The sequence below is a fragment of the Lacerta agilis genome, chromosome 1, assembly GCF_009819535.1.
Source record: "Lacerta agilis isolate rLacAgi1 chromosome 1, rLacAgi1.pri, whole genome shotgun sequence".
Classification (NCBI taxonomy): Eukaryota; Metazoa; Chordata; class Lepidosauria; order Squamata; family Lacertidae; genus Lacerta; species Lacerta agilis.
Window position 1 is genome coordinate 14933188 of NC_046312.1, and position 18954 is coordinate 14952141.

Consider the following 18954-nt stretch of genomic DNA (forward strand, 5'->3'; position numbering starts at 1 on the left):
GGCCTTGCCTTGGACCTGGGTTCTGTGGGTCCCCTCTGTTCATTGGGGTGATAGTGGGGTGCAGGTGGGGTACAGGTGGGGTGCACTCCTATTACACCATTCCATCATAATTTTACTATTTATACCCCACACATCTTCCTGGGTTGTCCCAACCACTCCGGGCAGCTTACAACATATATAAAAACATAACACTTTTTTTTTAAAAAAACTTCCTATGGAAGATTGCCTTCAGACTGCTGGGGTGGGGTGTGTGTGGGGGGGGATAACACCAACCCTCCAACATTTCTCCAATGAAAATACGGACATCCTAAGGAAAAAGCAGGAGCATTCAGGATCAAATCAGAAACCAGAGGACTCTCTAATCAGGGACGTCCCTGAAAAATAGGGGACACTTGGAGGGTCTGCAGATACTCAGGCTCATGGGGAGTCATCCTGAGTATATATTGATATACGTACTGTACAGGTATAAATCACACATGGTGAGACAGGAGGTTGTGAAGAGTTGTGTTTCAAGGGGGCAACTGTGTGTGTGTAAACTGAAACGAAGTCTGGCGTTTATTCGCGTTTCCAGGCAGTTGTTAAGTGTTGGTGGAGCGGGAGAGGAGCAACACCTTCAGCTTCCTTCCCGCGGCTTCTAGGACATTCTGAGGGGAGGCACCATCGGGAAGGTTCTCAAGCCTCCAACCGTCGCGGAGGGGGAAGGGCGTGTCCCCCCATTAGTTCTATGAAGGATGGGAGGGGCTACGGCAAAGAGAAGGCGAGAAGCCCCGCCCTCGCTTCCCGGTTGTTCTCCGTACGAGGGCGACGGCGTCACCGCGCCAAGCTGCAGCGTTTCCCCCCTCCTCTTCCAAACCAGCGGCCCCTCGCGGAGACTTCTGCGCTAGCGCACGCGCAGTCTCCCGCGAGGCGGGTGCGGGGGGGGGAAGAGAAGATGACAGAACCCCTCGCATATCAACTCGGCGAGTTTCCATGTGGGAGGGTAAAGAGAGGCGCAGCTGGCGCATGCGCTGCTTGCCGCGCCTCCCGCTCCTCCCAAGCTTGGCTCCTCCTTCCCCCCCACCCGGCGGGAGCGAATCCCCGCCTACTCCCCGCCCCGCGCTTTCTCTGTCAGTGAAGGTTCCCGATGGTTCTGGAAAGAGGCGGCGGCGAGGCTATATAAGGCGAGAGTGAGGCGGGGGCGCCGCGCAGTGCAGTGCAGTTCGAGAGCAGGTAGCGGGAGAGCGAGGTCTCTGGGAGGAAGCGTTATCAAGCAGCCTGGTCAGCCAACCCGCCGCCAAGGTGAGGAGGCGCTGGGTAGGGGGACTGCTAGAGGGGTGGTTGTTGCCCTCACGGAGGAGAAGTGACGCCGGTGCGGAATTTGCCGGTGCCTTGGAGGTGCCGCGCGGTGATGGGGAAGGGGAGAAGGACGGAGGAAAGAAGTGGCGCGGCCGGCAGCGTGAAGGACGGGGTTGGACCGGAGGCGGTTGACGAGATTGGAGGGGGGGGAGGTTTAGAAGGTACAAGAGGGGAAAGATGTCTCTTCCCCACATACAGACACCTCCGCGTGTCTCTTATTCCCGCTCTCGCCGCTCATTCTGCGTGTGCGTAGAAAGCTGCCCAATAAATGTGTATGTGTTTTTCTGCGGGGAAGAATAAATAAGGTTGCTCGGGGCTAACGGGCATAATAACGGAGCCGATAAAAGGAAGTCAATAAACGCTCGGCGCGCAAGGCAGTTATGTCAAAGGCGCGGGCGGGTGTTCTCGGTGAGAACGGGCTCGATTGTCCAGTACTGTGGGGGGGGGGAGAAGGAGGATGGAAGGGGCGCTCGTGGGGGCGGTGGTGATGGGAAGCTGATGCGAGTTGGGGTGCGGGGGGGGATGTCTTCTGCCGTGGCGGCGCGTGCACGTTAAGTCGCTGGCAGCTTCGCGGCGAGGCCGAGAGGATTGGCTTGTCAAAGCGCTGGTGAAGGGAGGGGTTTGAAAGGGCAAAAAAAAAGAGGGCGGGCGGGAAGGCTCTAGCAGTTTCTAGAAGGATTTAGTGTGTTCCGCGTTGAGGCCGGCAGGTGGCGCAGGGACGGGCGTCTTGGGGAGAGCCAAGTTGAGTTTCCCTCATTCATTCGGTTCCTTTCGCCGTTGGTCGTTTCGCTAGGCAAGAGGGGGTTGTTTTGCAGGTGCTGTTGAGTTTGCATCCAGCAGCAGGCTGCAGCAATCGCGTCTCTTGATATTTCATGCTCCGCGTTTTTTTCCCGAGTTTCAGGTTTAAATGGTTCATGTTACAGTAGCAAAAACCCATAGCAAGAACATCTTTAAGCCTTCTTTCTTACCTGTGTTAAAAGAATTTGTTCAGAAGTTGCTAGGTTGCGGAATTTGGTGGGGTTTAATGCTGAGTAGATGCAGCCAGCCAGCACACATAGCAAACACTGGCCTTTTAAAAAAATTGTTGCCAGGATTTCTTGGTGCATATTATATATGGCAGAGTAAATTTTCTTCAAAAGATTGAATTATGATTGCACTATGCAATGTGTATTGAGAGTGTGAGCTGGTGATTGATTACATAGGGTGCTACTGCTTGAATTACTCTGAGGAGAGCAGACTGTTGGGAAATACTGCATTATTAAATATGAGTTTGCCAAATTTGGGTTTCTTTGTATACCGGTATATCTCTATCTCGTAGCCAACTCTATAACACGAAAAATTTGCATGGTAAGCAGCTTTCAAAAACTCTTGATCTGTGAAACATTACTTTGGGAACTTTTATTGATGAACTAGCTAATTGTCTAGTATGTACAATATTTGAGATTGAGTTAAAACTGACTCCCCACAAAACTAAACTTTAAGCATAATTTTCCTACGTAGGTTAACAACTTGGGACCATAGTTAGGACATGCAATTGTTAATTCAGTGGCTATATTCAGTGATCTGTGCTAAAAAAAAAAAAACTTTACTATTGGTAGATGCCAGAGGAAGTACACACACAAGATCAGCCAATGGAGGAGGATGTGGAGACCTTTGCCTTCCAGGCAGAAATAGCTCAGTTGATGTCCCTGATCATCAACACTTTCTATTCCAATAAGGAAATCTTCCTCAGGGAGCTTATCTCCAATTCATCTGATGTAAGTAAATCTTCCAAGGGGTAGAAAAACAAATAATTGGCTTATGTTAAGGTTTTCTAAACACTGAAAAGGTTACCTTTGTGTTCTACAGGCTCTGGATAAAATCAGATATGAGAGTTTGACTGACCCAAGCAAACTGGATTCTGGAAAGGACCTGAAGATCAACCTTATTCCTAACAAGCACGATCGTACCCTCACCATTGTGGATACTGGCATTGGAATGACCAAAGCCGATCTGGTGAATAATCTGGGAACCATCGCCAAGTCTGGCACCAAAGCCTTCATGGAGGCCTTGCAAGCTGGTGCAGATATCTCCATGATTGGTCAATTTGGTGTTGGTTTCTACTCTGCATATTTGGTTGCTGAGAAAGTAACCGTGATCACCAAGCACAATGATGATGAACAGTATGCTTGGGAGTCTTCAGCTGGTGGATCATTTACTGTCCGGCTGGACAATGGTAAGGAATGTTAATGTTCTCATATTTAAATGGCCATGATTCTAAGGAAAACTAGAGCACGTGTACAAAACTAGATCAGTAATTCTACTGAGCCAACATATTACGCACATTAAAATATTAAATTTTCTAAAGCTGGCTGTTTGGAATTGCTACTTAGCAGTCAAATACTTAAAACAGCTTTTGTGGCAGTTGCAGTTAACTTCTGTAACTCTGTTGCAGGTGAGCCTTTAGGCCGTGGTACAAAGGTTATTCTGCATTTGAAGGAAGATCAAACAGAATACTTTGAAGAGAGACGAATTAAAGAAATAGTGAAGAAGCATTCTCAATTTATTGGATATCCAATAACACTTTTTGTAAGTGACTTCGTCTACAGAACTATTGTATTGTGTACCAGATACAAAAATAATAATTCTTAATTTTCTTTAAATAAGAACTATCAAGCAGTTCAGATATGTGTGTCAAAATCAGCAAGGGAAACAAAATTTTTGGTGCATGCTCAAGCATTGGGAAAGCTTTAATAATAAAAGGTTGCAGCAAATTATTTTGGATTAACTAGTCACTCTAATAGGCTGGAGTAGGAGGGGAATTGAAGTTCCAAGCTGTGAAAGAAAATGGTATTGTGGGGGTTTATGTGCTTCCTTATCAACCAGTGGTCTTTTCACTTGTTATGTAGTTCAGTCGTGCAAATTCACTGACCTTGTTTTAACTTTTTTGTGGGCAGGTGGAGAAAGAGCGTGATAAAGAGGTGAGTGATGATGAGGCTGAGGAGAAAGAAGAAGAGAAGGAAGAAAAGGAAGAAAAAGCTGAAGATAAACCTGAGATGAAGATGTTGGCTCTGATGAGGAAGAAGAAAGAAAGAGGGTGACAAGAAGAAAAAGAAGAAGATTAAGGAGAAGTACATTGACCAGGAAGAGCTGAACAAGACTAAGCCAATTTGGACCAGGAACCCAGATGACATTACTAATGAGGAATATGGAGAATTCTACAAGAGCCTGACCAATGACTGGGAAGATCATCTAGCAGTCAAAGTAAGATTATTACTTATAGAAGGCTAAAGTTGTGGTATAGTAATCAAACTTCTAAATTTGTTGATACTGCTTGATTGTACAAAAAGCCATCAATGAGGGTTACAAAATTAATGAAACAATAACATTACTTTAAAAATTGCAATCAAAATTTAAAACAGAGTTAAAACCACAATGGAACAGACAAGTTGAAACTCACAAAACTTTCTAAAAAATGTAGGTAGGCTTGCCTAAATAATGTCTTCAGCAGGCACCAAAAAAGAATACAGTGAATGCACCTGCCTACTATCAATGGGCAAGGAGTTAAAAAGTGACAGTGCTGCCACCCTTATGCCAATGAGTTCTTACAGAAGTGCTGCGGATATTACATGGCATGCGTAAAAGTGCCTATACCGCCAGTGGAAGTGGTCAAGTGGGCACATATGGGGTGAGGGAATCCTTTGGCTCTCCAGATGTTTCACTAATACAACTTCTTTTTGCAGCACTTCTCTGTGGAAGGGCAGCTGGAATTCAGAGCACTCTTGTTTGTTCCAAGGCGTGCACCTTTTGACTTGTTTGAAAACAGAAAGAAAAAGAATAATATCAAGCTGTATGTGCGCAGAGTGTTCATCATGGATAACTGTGAAGAATTAATCCCTGAATATCTGAGTAAGTGAATAGCTCTGCATCTGCTAAGTGGTATCCTGGTAGATATAGGATGGAAGTGCTGCTACCTGTGGTGCTTGCAGAGTGGCCTGGAATATGTACAACCTAAGTGTAAATGGCAGCACCTCACATATTGTGAGAGTGAATTAATGCATCATATGTGTGGAGTGCTTCTGTTTTAATTTCCATGTTTTAATAAGTTCTAATGCCAAGTGGGTGATGTGTGTGCAGCATAACGCTGCCATGACATACTAGCTTTATTCTAAATCGGGCTTTCCCAAGTCTTAAGAATTCACTAGCCACTCAAAAGAGCTTACAAAGTGTGTCAGTGACCCCAACCTAAATTATATGCAAAACTAGGAACAATTAAGTAAAACGAGGGAAAATAATACCATGCTTTGATCCCTGTACGTGTATTTAAAACAATTGGCAGTAAAGCAGCATTTTCCAATAATACAGTTCTGGATTTATCTTAATAAATAGAGGCTTCTCGTTTGTAAGGGAGGTGAACGTGCCCATGGCAATGATTTCTGATTAATCTTTATTCACTTGCTATCATAAACTTCTCCAAACCTAGGCTCTTTTTGACCCCAGGTCTTACTAACCCCTTACACGGGATGACCGTTTCAGAAAACCTATTATAAATGGAAAGCAACATGCCATTACTTAGGCATATAAATAAACCATGCCTAGTAGCAGCTAGATTATCACTCTGCATGATAGACTAATGCATATGTTCTTCACAGATTTCATGCGAGGTGTTGTTGATTCAGAAGACCTGCCTCTAAATATCTCCCGTGAAATGCTGCAACAGAGCAAGATTCTGAAAGTGATCCGGAAGAACTTAGTCAAGAAATGCTTGGAACTCTTTACTGAGTTGGCAGAAGATAAAGAAAACTACAAGAAGTTCTACGAGCAGTTTTCCAAAAACATTAAGGTTGGTTGGGTCAGAGAATGCACTTTCCTGTGAGTCTTGAGTTTTGTTTTGGGTAATACCTAACATAAAAATTGTAACTTTCTTCCAGCTTGGCATACACGAGGATTCACAGAATCGCAAGAAACTCTCAGAGTTGTTGAGATACTATACTTCTGCCTCTGGGGATGAGATGGTATCATTAAAAGATTACTGCACCCGGATGAAGGAAAATCAGAAACATATATACTACATTACAGGCAAGTTTCACTTTTATAGCTAGAAGCTAAAATGACTACAATTTTCAGTAGTGAAATGAAATTTAGTTACCTTGATTGAGTAACTGAGGATTATTGGGAAACTGTGTTTTCTAGATGTTGCATTTTTGAATGACTTGAGTATTGACCAAGGGTGGCTTTATAGAATTTTAATTTGTTGCACAGGTTTGCCGTATTTCAGCTTCCATGTTTTAGACGATTGCTACTTTAGGCATTGATGCTGCATATGTTTGTGGCTTGGTAGCAAATTTCATTTGAGGGAAACCGTTTGGTCTTAGACTTACAAATTATGGGGAAGGAGGAGTGCTTAGTTAAAGTAATTGAATCTGTTTTTCTCTTTGTAGGTGAAACCAAAGATCAAGTAGCAAACTCTGCTTTTGTGGAACGTCTTCGTAAACATGGTTTGGAAGTAATTTACATGATTGAGCCCATTGATGAATACTGTGTACAGCAGCTAAAAGAATTTGAGGGGAAGACTTTGGTTTCAGTAACAAAAGAGGGACTTGAACTTCCGGAAGATGAAGAGGAGAAAAAGAAACAGGAGGAGAAGAAAGCAAAGTTTGAAAGCCTCTGCAAGATTATGAAAGATATACTTGAAAAGAAAGTAGAGAAGGTAAGCATGAAATAATAAAAACTGTTGTCAGATTATATGGGGGACTCTTGTTTCCTGCAAGTTCATAAGTTATCTGGTACTGTTAGACTGTTAGTTCATCTTGCCAAGTAAGAGTTTGCAGAAGTTTTTCCACCTCTGACTATTAGAGTTTAATTGGAGGTGCTAAAGATTGAATTTGAGACCCAATCCCAGCTGTCTGGATGTGATACCTGTGGTGTTCACCACTATGGTACCTTTCTAATCCTTGTCTAAACCTTTTAAAACTCTTAGTGCTACCTAATGGATTGCTGTTTGATAGCTATTATTCCGATGCACTTGGTGTACTAGCTTGGTGTTGAGATCTTTCCCTATTGCAGTATGTTGAAGTAGCATCTATGTATCCCCATTAAAAGTCAGCATTTTGGTACAAATTAAATACCCAATAAGATAACATTCAGGTGCAAAAATTCAGCTGTATGGCTTTTCTCTCTAAATCTCTCTTTGTACTTACCTAGGTTGTAGTCTCCAACCGATTGGTGACTTCCCCATGCTGTATTGTGACCAGCACGTACGGCTGGACAGCAAACATGGAGAGGATAATGAAAGCACAAGCACTCAGGGATAACTCAACAATGGGCTATATGGCTGCCAAGAAGCATCTGGAGATCAATCCTGACCATTCTATCATTGAGACACTGAGGCAGAAGGCAGAAGCTGACAAGAATGACAAATCTGTGAAGGACCTGGTCATCCTGCTGTACGAGACTGCTCTCCTGTCATCTGGCTTCAGTCTAGAAGACCCCCAGACACATGCCAACCGTATTTACAGAATGATAAAACTTGGTTTGGGTAAGTTAAACCTCTTAACTAAATACTGTATAGTTGGGAAAGCTTTATTCTTGTGGAAATAAACATAGTTTAAACCTCACTTTTTGCTAAAGGTACTAAAGTTAGTGATAAAACACTCTTAATTTAATTACAGGTATAGATGAAGATGATACTGCTACAGAAGAAACTACCCCTGCAGTTGCTGAAGAAATGCCACCACTTGAAGGAGATGATGACACGTCACGCATGGAAGAAGTGGATTAAATGGTTGACTTCTTGAAAGAGAAATTTCGATATATTTCTTCTGTCCTTGGCTTTGAATAAGTTATATTTTGTATATTATGAATGTGACCTGCCAAAACGTCTTGACACTTGTCTGCATTCCCTCTTTATATTTATTTTTGAAGATGTTACACCTTTATTTTTGTTAAATTTCTTTTTTAAAGTTTTAAGTGAGATGCCATTGAAGGGAGTGTCTTCTCATGATAAAAAACACTGTACAATTCTATATACAGATGAATACTATTGGTTAAGTGGATGGCAGGGTTTTGAAGTTGGCTTTGGACAGAAAAAGGGGGATGCGTTGGAACTTAGATTTGTTCTGCAATGTTGCTGTTAAGCCTCTGAAGTTCTGATAACTGAACCATCTGTAACATACAATGCCTAGTAACTAGGTATTGCAACTTAAAAAGTGGAATATTTAAACATCCTATTCAAAGTTCTGGGATATTGATGTTTAGTCTTTTTATATACTGTAAAAAGGATTCTAGATTCCACACTTAAAATAGATTAGAATCTACTGTAAATCTATTGTGACTAATGCAGTTTTGCATGTACAGTTACTCTGGAAGTATCTAGAAATAAAAGTGTTCAGAATGCATCTCGGTTGAACATTGCATGTGTATTGGACAACAGATTGGATTACTTGGTTTTCAATGGGATTCCTTTACTGGGGTCTATAAGCAGCTGCTGCCAAAGTTTGATCAGTATGCATGCTGAAAATTTTAGTTATAGCCTTAATTATTTAGACAATCTTGTATCCTACTCTTCAGCCAAAAAAGGCTCCTAAAATTTGTCTATAAAACTGCAGGCTTACAAACTTCAAAAAAAAAAAAAGAGATAATGAATCTTGCCTTTGAAAGTACAGGTGATCAATTTGGACAGTATTGGCATCTTGGATCTGGAGGGCTGGAACAACTGTTATGGGTGGCATGCATATTTAATTTTGAAAAAATTCCATAAAGAATATTTAAACCACACAATTAGAAAATCTTTATACAAAATTTGGATAAAGTATAAATGGCTCTTGAAGACGTAAATACCAAAGTGGGTGTCACCACTGGAGGCAATGTCAATAAAGAAATGCAATTCCGAATTAAGATGGCCAGCATATCAGCAATTAACAACTAAGGAAGAGGGAGATATTAAAACCATATGAAGAAATTAAAAATTACTGTAGCAGTTGGCTACAGTGTCATCAACTAGCAAACAGATAGGCGAGATAAAAAGTAGGGATTCGAATTTGAGCTGATCCTCAAAAAAACAGGGCTTTTCCCTTTGCAAAAAGCTGCAAAACTTTGAGCTGATCCTCAAAAAAACAGGGCTTTTCCCTTTGCAAAAAGCTGCAAAACTTTGAGCTGATCCTCAAAAAAACAGGGCTTTTACAGGAGGAAAACCAGACTCATGACATGCAAAGCGAGATATGTCAAGCCTTTATTTGTTATAATTATGATTATGGTGTACAGCTGATGAAACCCCCAAATTTGCCATCTCAGAAAATTAGAATACTAAATTAAATCAACAAAACAAGGATTGCACATAGAACAATATTGGACCTCTGAAAAGTATGTACTCGGTACTTGGGTTTGGGCCCCTTTTGTATCAATTACTGCCTCAATGCGAAGTGGCATGGATGCTATCCGGCTGTGGCACTGCTGAGGTGTTAAGGAAGACCAGGATGCTTCAATAGCGGTCTTCAGCTCTTCTGCATTTCTCGGTCTCATGTCTCTCATCTTTCTCTTGGCAATGCCCCATAGATTCTCTGGGGTTCTGGTCAGGCGAGTTTGCTGGCCAATCAAGCACAGTAATCCCATGGGCATTGAACCAGGTTTTGGTACTTTTGGCAGTGTGGGCAGGTGCCAAGTCCTGGAAAATGAAGTCAGCATCCCCATAAAGCTCGTCTGCGGAAGGAAGCATGAAGTGCTCCAAAATCTGGTAGACTGCTGCATTGACCCTGGAATTAATGAAGCACAGTGGACCAACACCAGCAGATGACATGGCTCCCCAAATCAACAGACTGGAAACTTCACACTGGGCTTCAAGCATCTGGCATTGTGTGCCTCCCCATTCCTGCAGACTCTGGGTCCATGGTTTCCAAATGAGATGCAAAAGTTGCTCTCATCAGAAAAGAGGACTTGGGACCACTGAGCAACAGACCAGTTCTTTTTTTTCTTTAGCCCAGGTAAGACGCTTCTGACATTGTTTCTTCTTCAGGAGCGGCTTGACAAGAGGAATATGACATTTGAAGCCCATCTCCAGGATCCGTCTGTGTGGTGGCTCTGGATGCACTAACTCTAGCCTTAGTCCACTCCTTGTGAAAGTCCCCAACACGTTTGAATGGTCTTTTCCTGACAATCCTCTCCAGGCTGCGGTCATCCCTGCTGCTTGTGCACTTTTTTCTTCCACACTTTCCCCTTCTGAATAACTTTCCATTAATGTGCTTTAATACAGCACTTTGGGAACATCCAACTTCTTCTGCAATTACCTTTTGAGGCTTTCCCTCCTTATGGAGGGTCTCAATGATGGTTTTCTGCACAACTGTCAGGTCAGAAGCCTTCCCCACGATTGTAATTCCTACTGACCCAGACTGAGATACTATTTGAAGGCTCAGGAACCCTTTGCAGGTGTTACGGATTGAGCAGCTACTATACCTTTTCACGATATTCTAATTTTCTGAGATTGTGAAAAGTCCCCCAGCACCATTCTTCTGAGAACAACTATCCAGGAGTGACCAGAACCTCACCATAAAGCAATGCCTTCAAGCCCAACCCAGACGAGTAATTCAAAAGGTTACCATGGTTGATATCAAATGACACTGAGTGGTCCAGGAAAACTTATGTTCCACGTAACGAGTGAATAACAAATAGGATGATATGATGATGAATACAGCCCGCCTTTCACCAAATGGTGCCTGTTCTACTCCAGAGGGTAGGATCTAAACCTTGAATTACAAGAAAGGAGATCCCAGCTAAATGTTAGGAAGAACTTTATGATGGTAAGAGCTGTTCAACAGTGCAGCAGACTCCCATCGGGAGGTGGTGGATTCTCCTTCCTTGGAGATTTTTAAGCAGAGGTTGGATGGCCATCTGTCAGGGATTCTTCAGTTAAGATTCCTGCATTGCAGGGGTTTGGACTATATTACTCTTGTGGTCCCTTCCAACTCTTCAGTTCTGTGAGCCTAGGGTGGGTTGCATAGCATTTAAAAACAAAACAAAGCACACTTATTACCAGTGCTTTTTTTTCTTAAAATGTTTAAGGGTACTCACTTTCCTACTCATTGATATACTGCCCCTCAATGAGGCCAAACTTAGATTCACAAAATGTTTAGGGTGTATGCGTACCCCTGCACCCCCCCAGGAAGAAAAGCACTGCTTATTACAAATCATAACATTACAACCACAAACCATCCAGTGACAAAATCAACAAAGCAGCAAGCAGAGCCTAGTAGTAGTAGTAGTATTAAAATGGCAAAGCACAAGGGTTTGAGCATGGCTTCCTTGCGGCCTACCCAAGCACTGTGCAAGTACCTCAAGCTGCCGTAGCTCGGAGAAGGAGGCAGCATCTCCAGCACAGCCGTGAGAGGATGCCAGACAACATGGAGCCATTAAGTCCCAGGCCACGACCATTAGCCGCTCTGATTCCAACACCTAAGCAGCTTTCTCAACAAAAGAGCCTTAGAACGCTGAGCAAGGGCAATGCAGGAAGCAAATGCTTCTTGCCCCCTCAGGAGACTTGGAATATCTCTTTTCAACACAACCGGACCGTTTGTATTGCTTTCACTCTCGTTTCCTGGGCTGAGCATGCAAAGGATATACTGTACTGTAGTGGTCGTTCTGCTGGCATGGCAGCAGTGTGTCTCTTCCTTCCAGTCAATGAGTGAGAGACACACTCAGAGCGAATGGCAACTCTATCCAATGCATGCTCAGCCCAGGAGAACAGGGTGAAAAATACAGGAGGGTGGCTGAGCGGTTTTCTGGGACCCTAATGTAGATAAGGGGACGCGGGTGATGCTGTGGGTTGAACCACAGAGCCTAGGGCTTGCTGATCAGAAGGTCGGTGGTTCGAATCCCCGCAACGGGGTGAGCTCTCTGCCAACCTGGCAGTTCGGAAGCGTGTCAAAGTGCAAGTAGATAAATAGGTACCACTCCAGCGGAAAGGTTCCCCTCCTTAAAAAGGTCAATAACTTCGTGAAGGGGGGGGGGTGCACCGGATATGTTTAAGACGGCCCTGCCTAACAGTCAGGGGTCCTTTCACCTTTAATGTAGATAAGCTTTCCATTCCAATCGTGATAACATAGTGTAGCATGTGCCACACCTCTCTATTACCATAGTTGTCACCATTGCATGGAACAGATTGCCTTGTCAGAATCACAGTACTGTTAGCAGAGGAAGGCTAGCTAGCACTGTCTGCCCTGACAGCCAGCAGGTGGAAGGAAGCCTTTCTCAGCACTGCCTGGGGTCTTCTGCATAGTGTGTGGTCAGCCACATAAGCTATATAATTTATTTCCTAGCTTTTGGAAGCACTCCTGTTTGTCCTAGGAACAGAGCAAGCCTGGTGGATTGTACTTGCAAACAAGTTTACTCAGAAGAGGATAACTACCCTCCAACATTCCTTAGAAAATAGGGACATTCTTTCACTTGGAGATTGGGGTGGTGTACAGATCGGGGAGGAGGCAGGCGGGAATTCAAAGGGATAAAATGTCCCCGTTCAGTGTGGGGGGGGGAGACGGAGAGGAGGCAGGCGGGCGTTCAACGGGAGAAGCTCTGGGGAGGCAGGGTCTCCTTCCTGTACAGGGGGGGGGGAGATGGAGAGGAGGCAGGCGGACGTTCAACGGGAGAAGCTCTGGGGAGGCAGGTGAAAAGGGGGTGTCCTTCCAGTACGAGGGGGGGAAAGATATTTAAGGGAAATTTCTGAGAGAGGGTGGAGGGGAGGGAAGGGAAAGGGCCCCTCCCCCAGGGACCCCCCAACTCTGAATCCAGCAGGGAAATGGGCCTGCATCCACTTAACCACTCTGAGCCACAGCAACGTGTGGATGGGTACAGCTAGTTTTAAACTAAAAAAAACCTAGTCTTGTACATGGAAAAGTAGGGTATATTTGGTTTTGCTCTAAGAAAACATGATTAGCTCAGGAGAGGCAATTTATTTTGGAGCTGGGCATTGTGTCACAATGGGCTGAGGTCATCAGCATTAAAAAAAACACAACACCTTTCATGAGTTTCCCCAGGAGGCATAAAGAGCAGAAGTGTGTACCAAGAGATTAAGCCATGAAGTAGTTTGCCAGTTACAAAGATGAATGGAAATACTCAATGAAATTGTTTTTATTTAGGAACATGGTAAAAGTGGTCTTTTTCGGCAAAACTCTCTATGAAACCTTTGTTTTAGACTTCTGCTTTGATGCATGTTGCCAAATCTCCAGGCAACATGGTGGGACCAAAGCATAGATTCACGGTAAATTCCTTATTTAACTCTATGGGGTTTTCTTCTGTCTATATCAATGTTTCCCAAACTTGGGTCTCCAGATGTTTTTGGACTACTACTCCCATTCAGTGGTCAGGGATGATGGCAATCGTAGTGCTAAACTAGCTGGAGATTCCAGTTTGGGAAACATTGGTCTATATGTTCCAGATCACAGAAGACTATGTTGTTTTCTAATATTTATAAAACAAATTCTCCTTTTCTCCTACCATCACCATCCTCATCTTACTCAAATATGTTCAGATTAACAGAGCTGCCTAGTCTTAAAAAAGTAGTGAAAATAAAGTGGGAAATGTTTATTTATAAAATGTTCAACCCCAGCCTTTATCCAAAGAGAAAGGGCAAAGCATGGAAATATAGGCTGTAAAACTTTTGAAATGTGCCTCTCCCAGTGAACCCCAATATATCTCACTTCCTTAGCAAGCACACAAATAGATCACGTGTTTGGTAAGTCATAAAATAGTTTACTTACAAAACTCTCCAAAGGTCAGATTCATGTGTTTTTCCATACAGCAGTCAGAAAAAGTTGCACAGGCAGTGAAGTGTTGCTTGGTTACAAGATGGTAAAAGTCACTAAGCTATTGGTATACAAAAAGGCTAGTTTCCAACTCCATTCTTGTCTTGGTGTCTTCAGCAGGCACCAAAAAAGAATACAGTGAATTCACCTGCCTACTATCAATGGGCAAGGAGTTACAAAGTGACAGTGCTGCCACACTTATGCCAATGAGTTATTACAGAAGTGCTGTGGGTATTACATGGCATGCGTAAAAGTGCCTATTCCGCCAATGGAAGTGGTCAAATGCGCGCATATGGGGTGAGGGAATCCTTGGCCTCTCCAGATATTTCACTACAACGTCCTCTTTTTGCAGCACTTCTCTGTGGAAGGGCAGCTGGAATTCAGAGCACTCTTGTTTGTTCCAAGGTGTGCACCTTCTGACATGTTTGAAAACAGAAAGAAAAAGAACAACATCAAGCTGTATGTGCGCAGTGTGTTCCTCATGGATAACTGTGAAGAATTAATCCCTGAATATCTGAGTAAGTGAATAGCTCTGCATCTGCTAAGTGGTATCCTCGTAGATAAAGGATGGAAGTGCTGCTACCTGTGGTGCTTGCAGAGTGGCCTGGAATATGTACAAGCTAAGTGTAAATGGCAGCACCTCACATATTGTGAGAGTGAGTTAATGCATGTTATGTGTGGCGTTCGAAAGCACGTCAAAGTGCAAGTGGATAAATAGGTACCCCTTCAGGCGGGAAGGTAAACGGCGTTTCCGTGCGCTGCTCTGGTTTGCCAGAAGCGGCTTAGTCATGCTGGCCACATGACCCAGAAGCTGTACACCGGCTTCCTTGGCCAGTAACGCAAGATTCGCGCCGCAACCCCAGAGTTGGACACGACTGGACCTAATGGTCAGGGGTCCCTTTACCTTTTATGTGTGGAGTGCTTCTGTTTTGAATTCCATGTTTTAATGATGACAAGTTCTAATGCCAAGTGGGTGATGTGTCTGCAGCATGATAACGCTGCCATGACATACTAGCCTTTTTCTAAATCAGGCTTTCCCAAATCTTAAGAATTCACTAGCCACTCAAAAGAGCTTACAAAGTGTGTCAGTGACCCCAACCTAAATTATATGCAAATATAAAGTCAAGAAGTATATAATCAACATTTATTAATGATCAAACACCATACCTAGGAACAATTAAGTAAAACGAGGGAAAATAATACCATGCTTTGATTCCTATATGTGTATTTAAAACAATTGGCAGTAAAGCAGCATTTTCCAATAATAGTTGTGGATTTATCTTACTAAATAGAGGCTTCTCGTTTGTAAGGGAGGTGAACATGCCCATGGCAATGATTTCTGATTAATCTTTATTCACTTGCCTATCATAAACTTCTCCAAACCTAGGCTCTTTTTGACCCCAGGTCTTTACTAACCCCTTACACGGGATGACCGTTTCAGAAAACCTTATTATAAATGGAAAGCAACATGCCATTACTTAGGCATATAAATAAACCATGCCTAGTAGCAGCTAGATTATCACTCTGCATGATAGACTAATGAACATGTTCTTCACAGATTTCATGCGAGGTGTTGTTGATTCAGAAGACCTGCCTCTAAATATCTCCCGTGAAATGCTGCAACAGAGCAAGATTCTGAAAGTGATCCGGAAGAACTTAGTCAAGAAATGCTTGGAACTCTTTACTGAGTTGGCAGAAGATAAAGAAAACTACAAGAAGTTCTACGAGCAGTTTTCCAAAAACATTAAGGTTGGTTGGGTCAGAGAATGCACTTTCCTGTGAGTCTTGAGTTTTGTTTTGGGTAATACCTAACATAAAAATTGTAACTTTCTTCCAGCTTGGCATACACGAGGATTCACAGAATCGCAAGAAACTCTCAGAGTTGTTGAGATACTATACTTCTGCCTCTGGGGATGAGATGGTATCATTAAAAGATTACTGCACCCGGATGAAGGAAAATCAGAAACATATATACTACATTACAGGCAAGTTTCACTTCTATAACTAGAAGCTAAAATGACTACAATTTTCAGTAGTGAAATGAAGTTTAGTTACCTTGATTGAGTAACTGAGGATTATTGGGAAACTGTTGTCTAGATACTGCATTTTTGAATGACTTGAGTATTGACCAAGGGTGGCTTTATAGAATTTGAATTTGTTGCACAGGTTTGCTGTATTTCAGCTTCCATGTTTTAGACGATTGCTACTTTAGGCATTGATGCTGCATATGTTTCTGGCTTCATTTGATGGAAACCCTTTAGTCTTAGACTTACAAATTATGGGGAAGGAGGAGTGCTTAGTTAAAGTAATTGAATTGTTTTTCTCTTCGTAGGTGAAACCAAAGATCAAGTAGCAAACTCTGCTTTTGTGGAACGTCTTCGTAAACATGGTTTGGAAGTAATTTACATGATTGAGCCCATCGATGAATACTGTGTACAGCAGCTAAAAGAATTTGAGGGGAAGACTTTGGTTTCAGTAACAAAAGAGGGACTTGAACTTCCGGAAGATGAAGAGAAGAAAAGAAACAGGAGGAGAAGAAAGCAAAGTTTGAAAGCCTCTGCGAGATCATGAAAGATATACTTGAAAAGAAAGTAGAGAAGGTAAGCATGAAATAATAAAAGCAGTTGTCAGATTATAAGGGGGACTCTTGTTTCCTGCGAGTTCATAAGTTATCTGGTACTGTTAGACTGTTAGGCCATCTTGCCAAGTAAGAGTTTGCAGAAGTTCTTCCACCTCTGACTTAGAGTTTAATTGGAGGTGCTAAAGATTGAATTTGAGACCCAATCCCAGCTGTCTGGATGTGATACCTGTGGTGTTCACCACTATGGTACCTTTCTAATCCTTGTCTAAACCTTTTTAAATTCTTAGTGCTACCTAATGGATTGCTGTTTGATAACTAAAGCTTAATTATTCCGATGTACTTCGTGTACTAGCTTGGTGTTGAGATCTTTCCCTATTGCAGTATGTTGAAGTAGCATCCATGTATCCCCATTAAAAGTCAACATTTTGGTACGAATTAAATACCCAATAAGATAACATTCAAGTGCAAAAATGTTAGTACTGTAACATCTTTAGCTGTATGGATTTTCTCTCTATAAATCTCTCTATGTACTTACCTAGGTTGTAGTCTCCAACCAGTTGATGACTTCCCCATGCTGTATTGTGACAAGCACATACGGCTGTACAGCAAACATGGACAGGGATAACTCAACAATGGGCTGTATGGTTGCCAAGAAGCATCTGGAGATCAATCCTGACCATTCTATCATTGAATCATAGAATCATAGAGTTGGAAGAGACCACAAGGGCCACCCAGTCCAACCCCCTGCCAAGCAGGAAACACCATCAAAGCATTCCTGACAGATGGCTGTCAAGCCTCTGCTTAAAGACCTCCAAAGAAGGAGACTCCACCACACCACGTGGCAGCAAATTCCACTGTCGAACAGCTCTCACTGTCAGGAAGTTCTTCCTAATGTTTAGGTGGAATCTTCTTTCTTGTAGTTTGAATCCATTGCCCCGTGTCCGCTTCTCTGGAGCAGCAGAAAACAACCTTTCTCCCTCCTCTATATGACATCCTTTTATATATTTGAACATGGCTATCATATCACCCCTTAACCTTCTCTTCTCCAGGCTAAACATACCCAGCTCCCTAAGCCGTTCCTCATAAGGCATCGTTTCCAGGCCTTTGACCATTTTGAGGCAGAAGGTAAAATCAACAAAGCAGCAAGCAGAGCCTAGTAGTAGTAGTAGTATTAAAATGGCAAAGCACAAGGGTTTGAGCATGGCTTCCTTGAGGCCTACCCAAGCACTGTGCAAGTACCTCAAGCTGCTGTAGCTCGGAGATTGAGGCAGCAACTCCAGCACAGCAGTGAGAGGATGCCAGACAACATGGCGCCATTAAGTCCCAGGCCAGGACCATTAGCCGCTCTGATTCCAACACCTAAGCAGCTTTCTCAACAAAAGAGCCTTAGAACGCTGCAGGAAGCGAATGGACCTAACAGTCAGGGGTCCCTTTACCTTTAATGTAGATAAGCTTTCCATGCCAATGGTGATGTCATATTGCAGCATGTGCCACAGCTCTCTGTTACCATAGCTGTGAGCGTGGCATGGAACAGATTGCCTTGGTGTGAGGTGCTTTCTTTGCAAAGGCAAAATGCTAGCACTTTGTGGCTAATAGAATTAAAAATGACCCAATGGTATGTTTCTAGATGTTATTGTTTCCTGGTTTGGAGATGCAGATCCTAACTAGCCTGTTGACATCAGTAGATGTCAGAATCACAGTACTGTTAGCAGAGGAAGGCTTGCTAGCACTGTCCGCCCTGACAGCCAGCAGGTGGATGCCTTTCTCAGCCCTGCCTGGGGTCTTTCTGCAAAGTGTGTGGTCAGCCACATAAGCTACCGTATTTTCCGGCGTATAAGACGACTGGGCGTATAAGACGACCCCCAACTTTTCCAGTTAAAATATAGAGTTTGAGATATACTCAACTGCAGATTCTCCACCCGGCGTATAAGACGACCCCCGACTTTTGAGAAGATTTTCCTGGATTAAAAAGTAGTCTTATGCGCCAGAATATACAGTATATAGGCCTACTCTATTTCCTAGCTTTTGGAAGCACTCCTGTTTGTCCTAGGAACAGAGCAAGCCTGGTGGACTGTACTTGCAAACATGTTTACTCAGAAGTGGATAACTACTGTCATAAAAATTGGGTCTTTCCCTGCCCGTTGAGAAACTGGGTTCCGTCGCCAGAACAGGGTCCCCGTTCGCGTGACACAGACGGAGCAAAGACCCAGAACAATGGCGGGGGTTTATTTATATACAGTTTTCCTTCCATACAGGCCAAGGATACAGAAA

General features: G+C 43.2%; 2 protein-coding genes across 2 annotated transcripts; both read left to right on the plus strand.

Moving 5' to 3' along the window:
• The first annotated feature begins 1176 nt into the window (after positions 1-1176).
• Positions 1177-8294, plus strand: HSP90AA1 (heat shock protein 90 alpha family class A member 1). The gene is given in 13 exon segments (XM_033139515.1): positions 1177-1278; positions 2934-3092; positions 3184-3550; positions 3770-3903; positions 4272-4368; positions 4371-4411; positions 4414-4578; positions 5058-5223; positions 5967-6157; positions 6246-6393; positions 6756-7024; positions 7519-7852; positions 7986-8294. Coding segments are annotated over 12 exon segments (2181 nt in total). The 5' UTR covers positions 1177-1278; the 3' UTR covers positions 8096-8294.
• A 6205-nt stretch (positions 8295-14499) lies between these two features.
• On the plus strand, positions 14500-17381 carry LOC117041126 (heat shock protein HSP 90-alpha-like). The gene is given in 6 exon segments (XM_033139528.1): positions 14500-14620; positions 15661-15851; positions 15940-16087; positions 16435-16611; positions 16614-16702; positions 17223-17381. Coding segments are annotated over 6 exon segments (861 nt in total). The 5' UTR covers positions 14500-14523.
• Positions 17382-18954: the final 1573 nt, after the last annotated feature.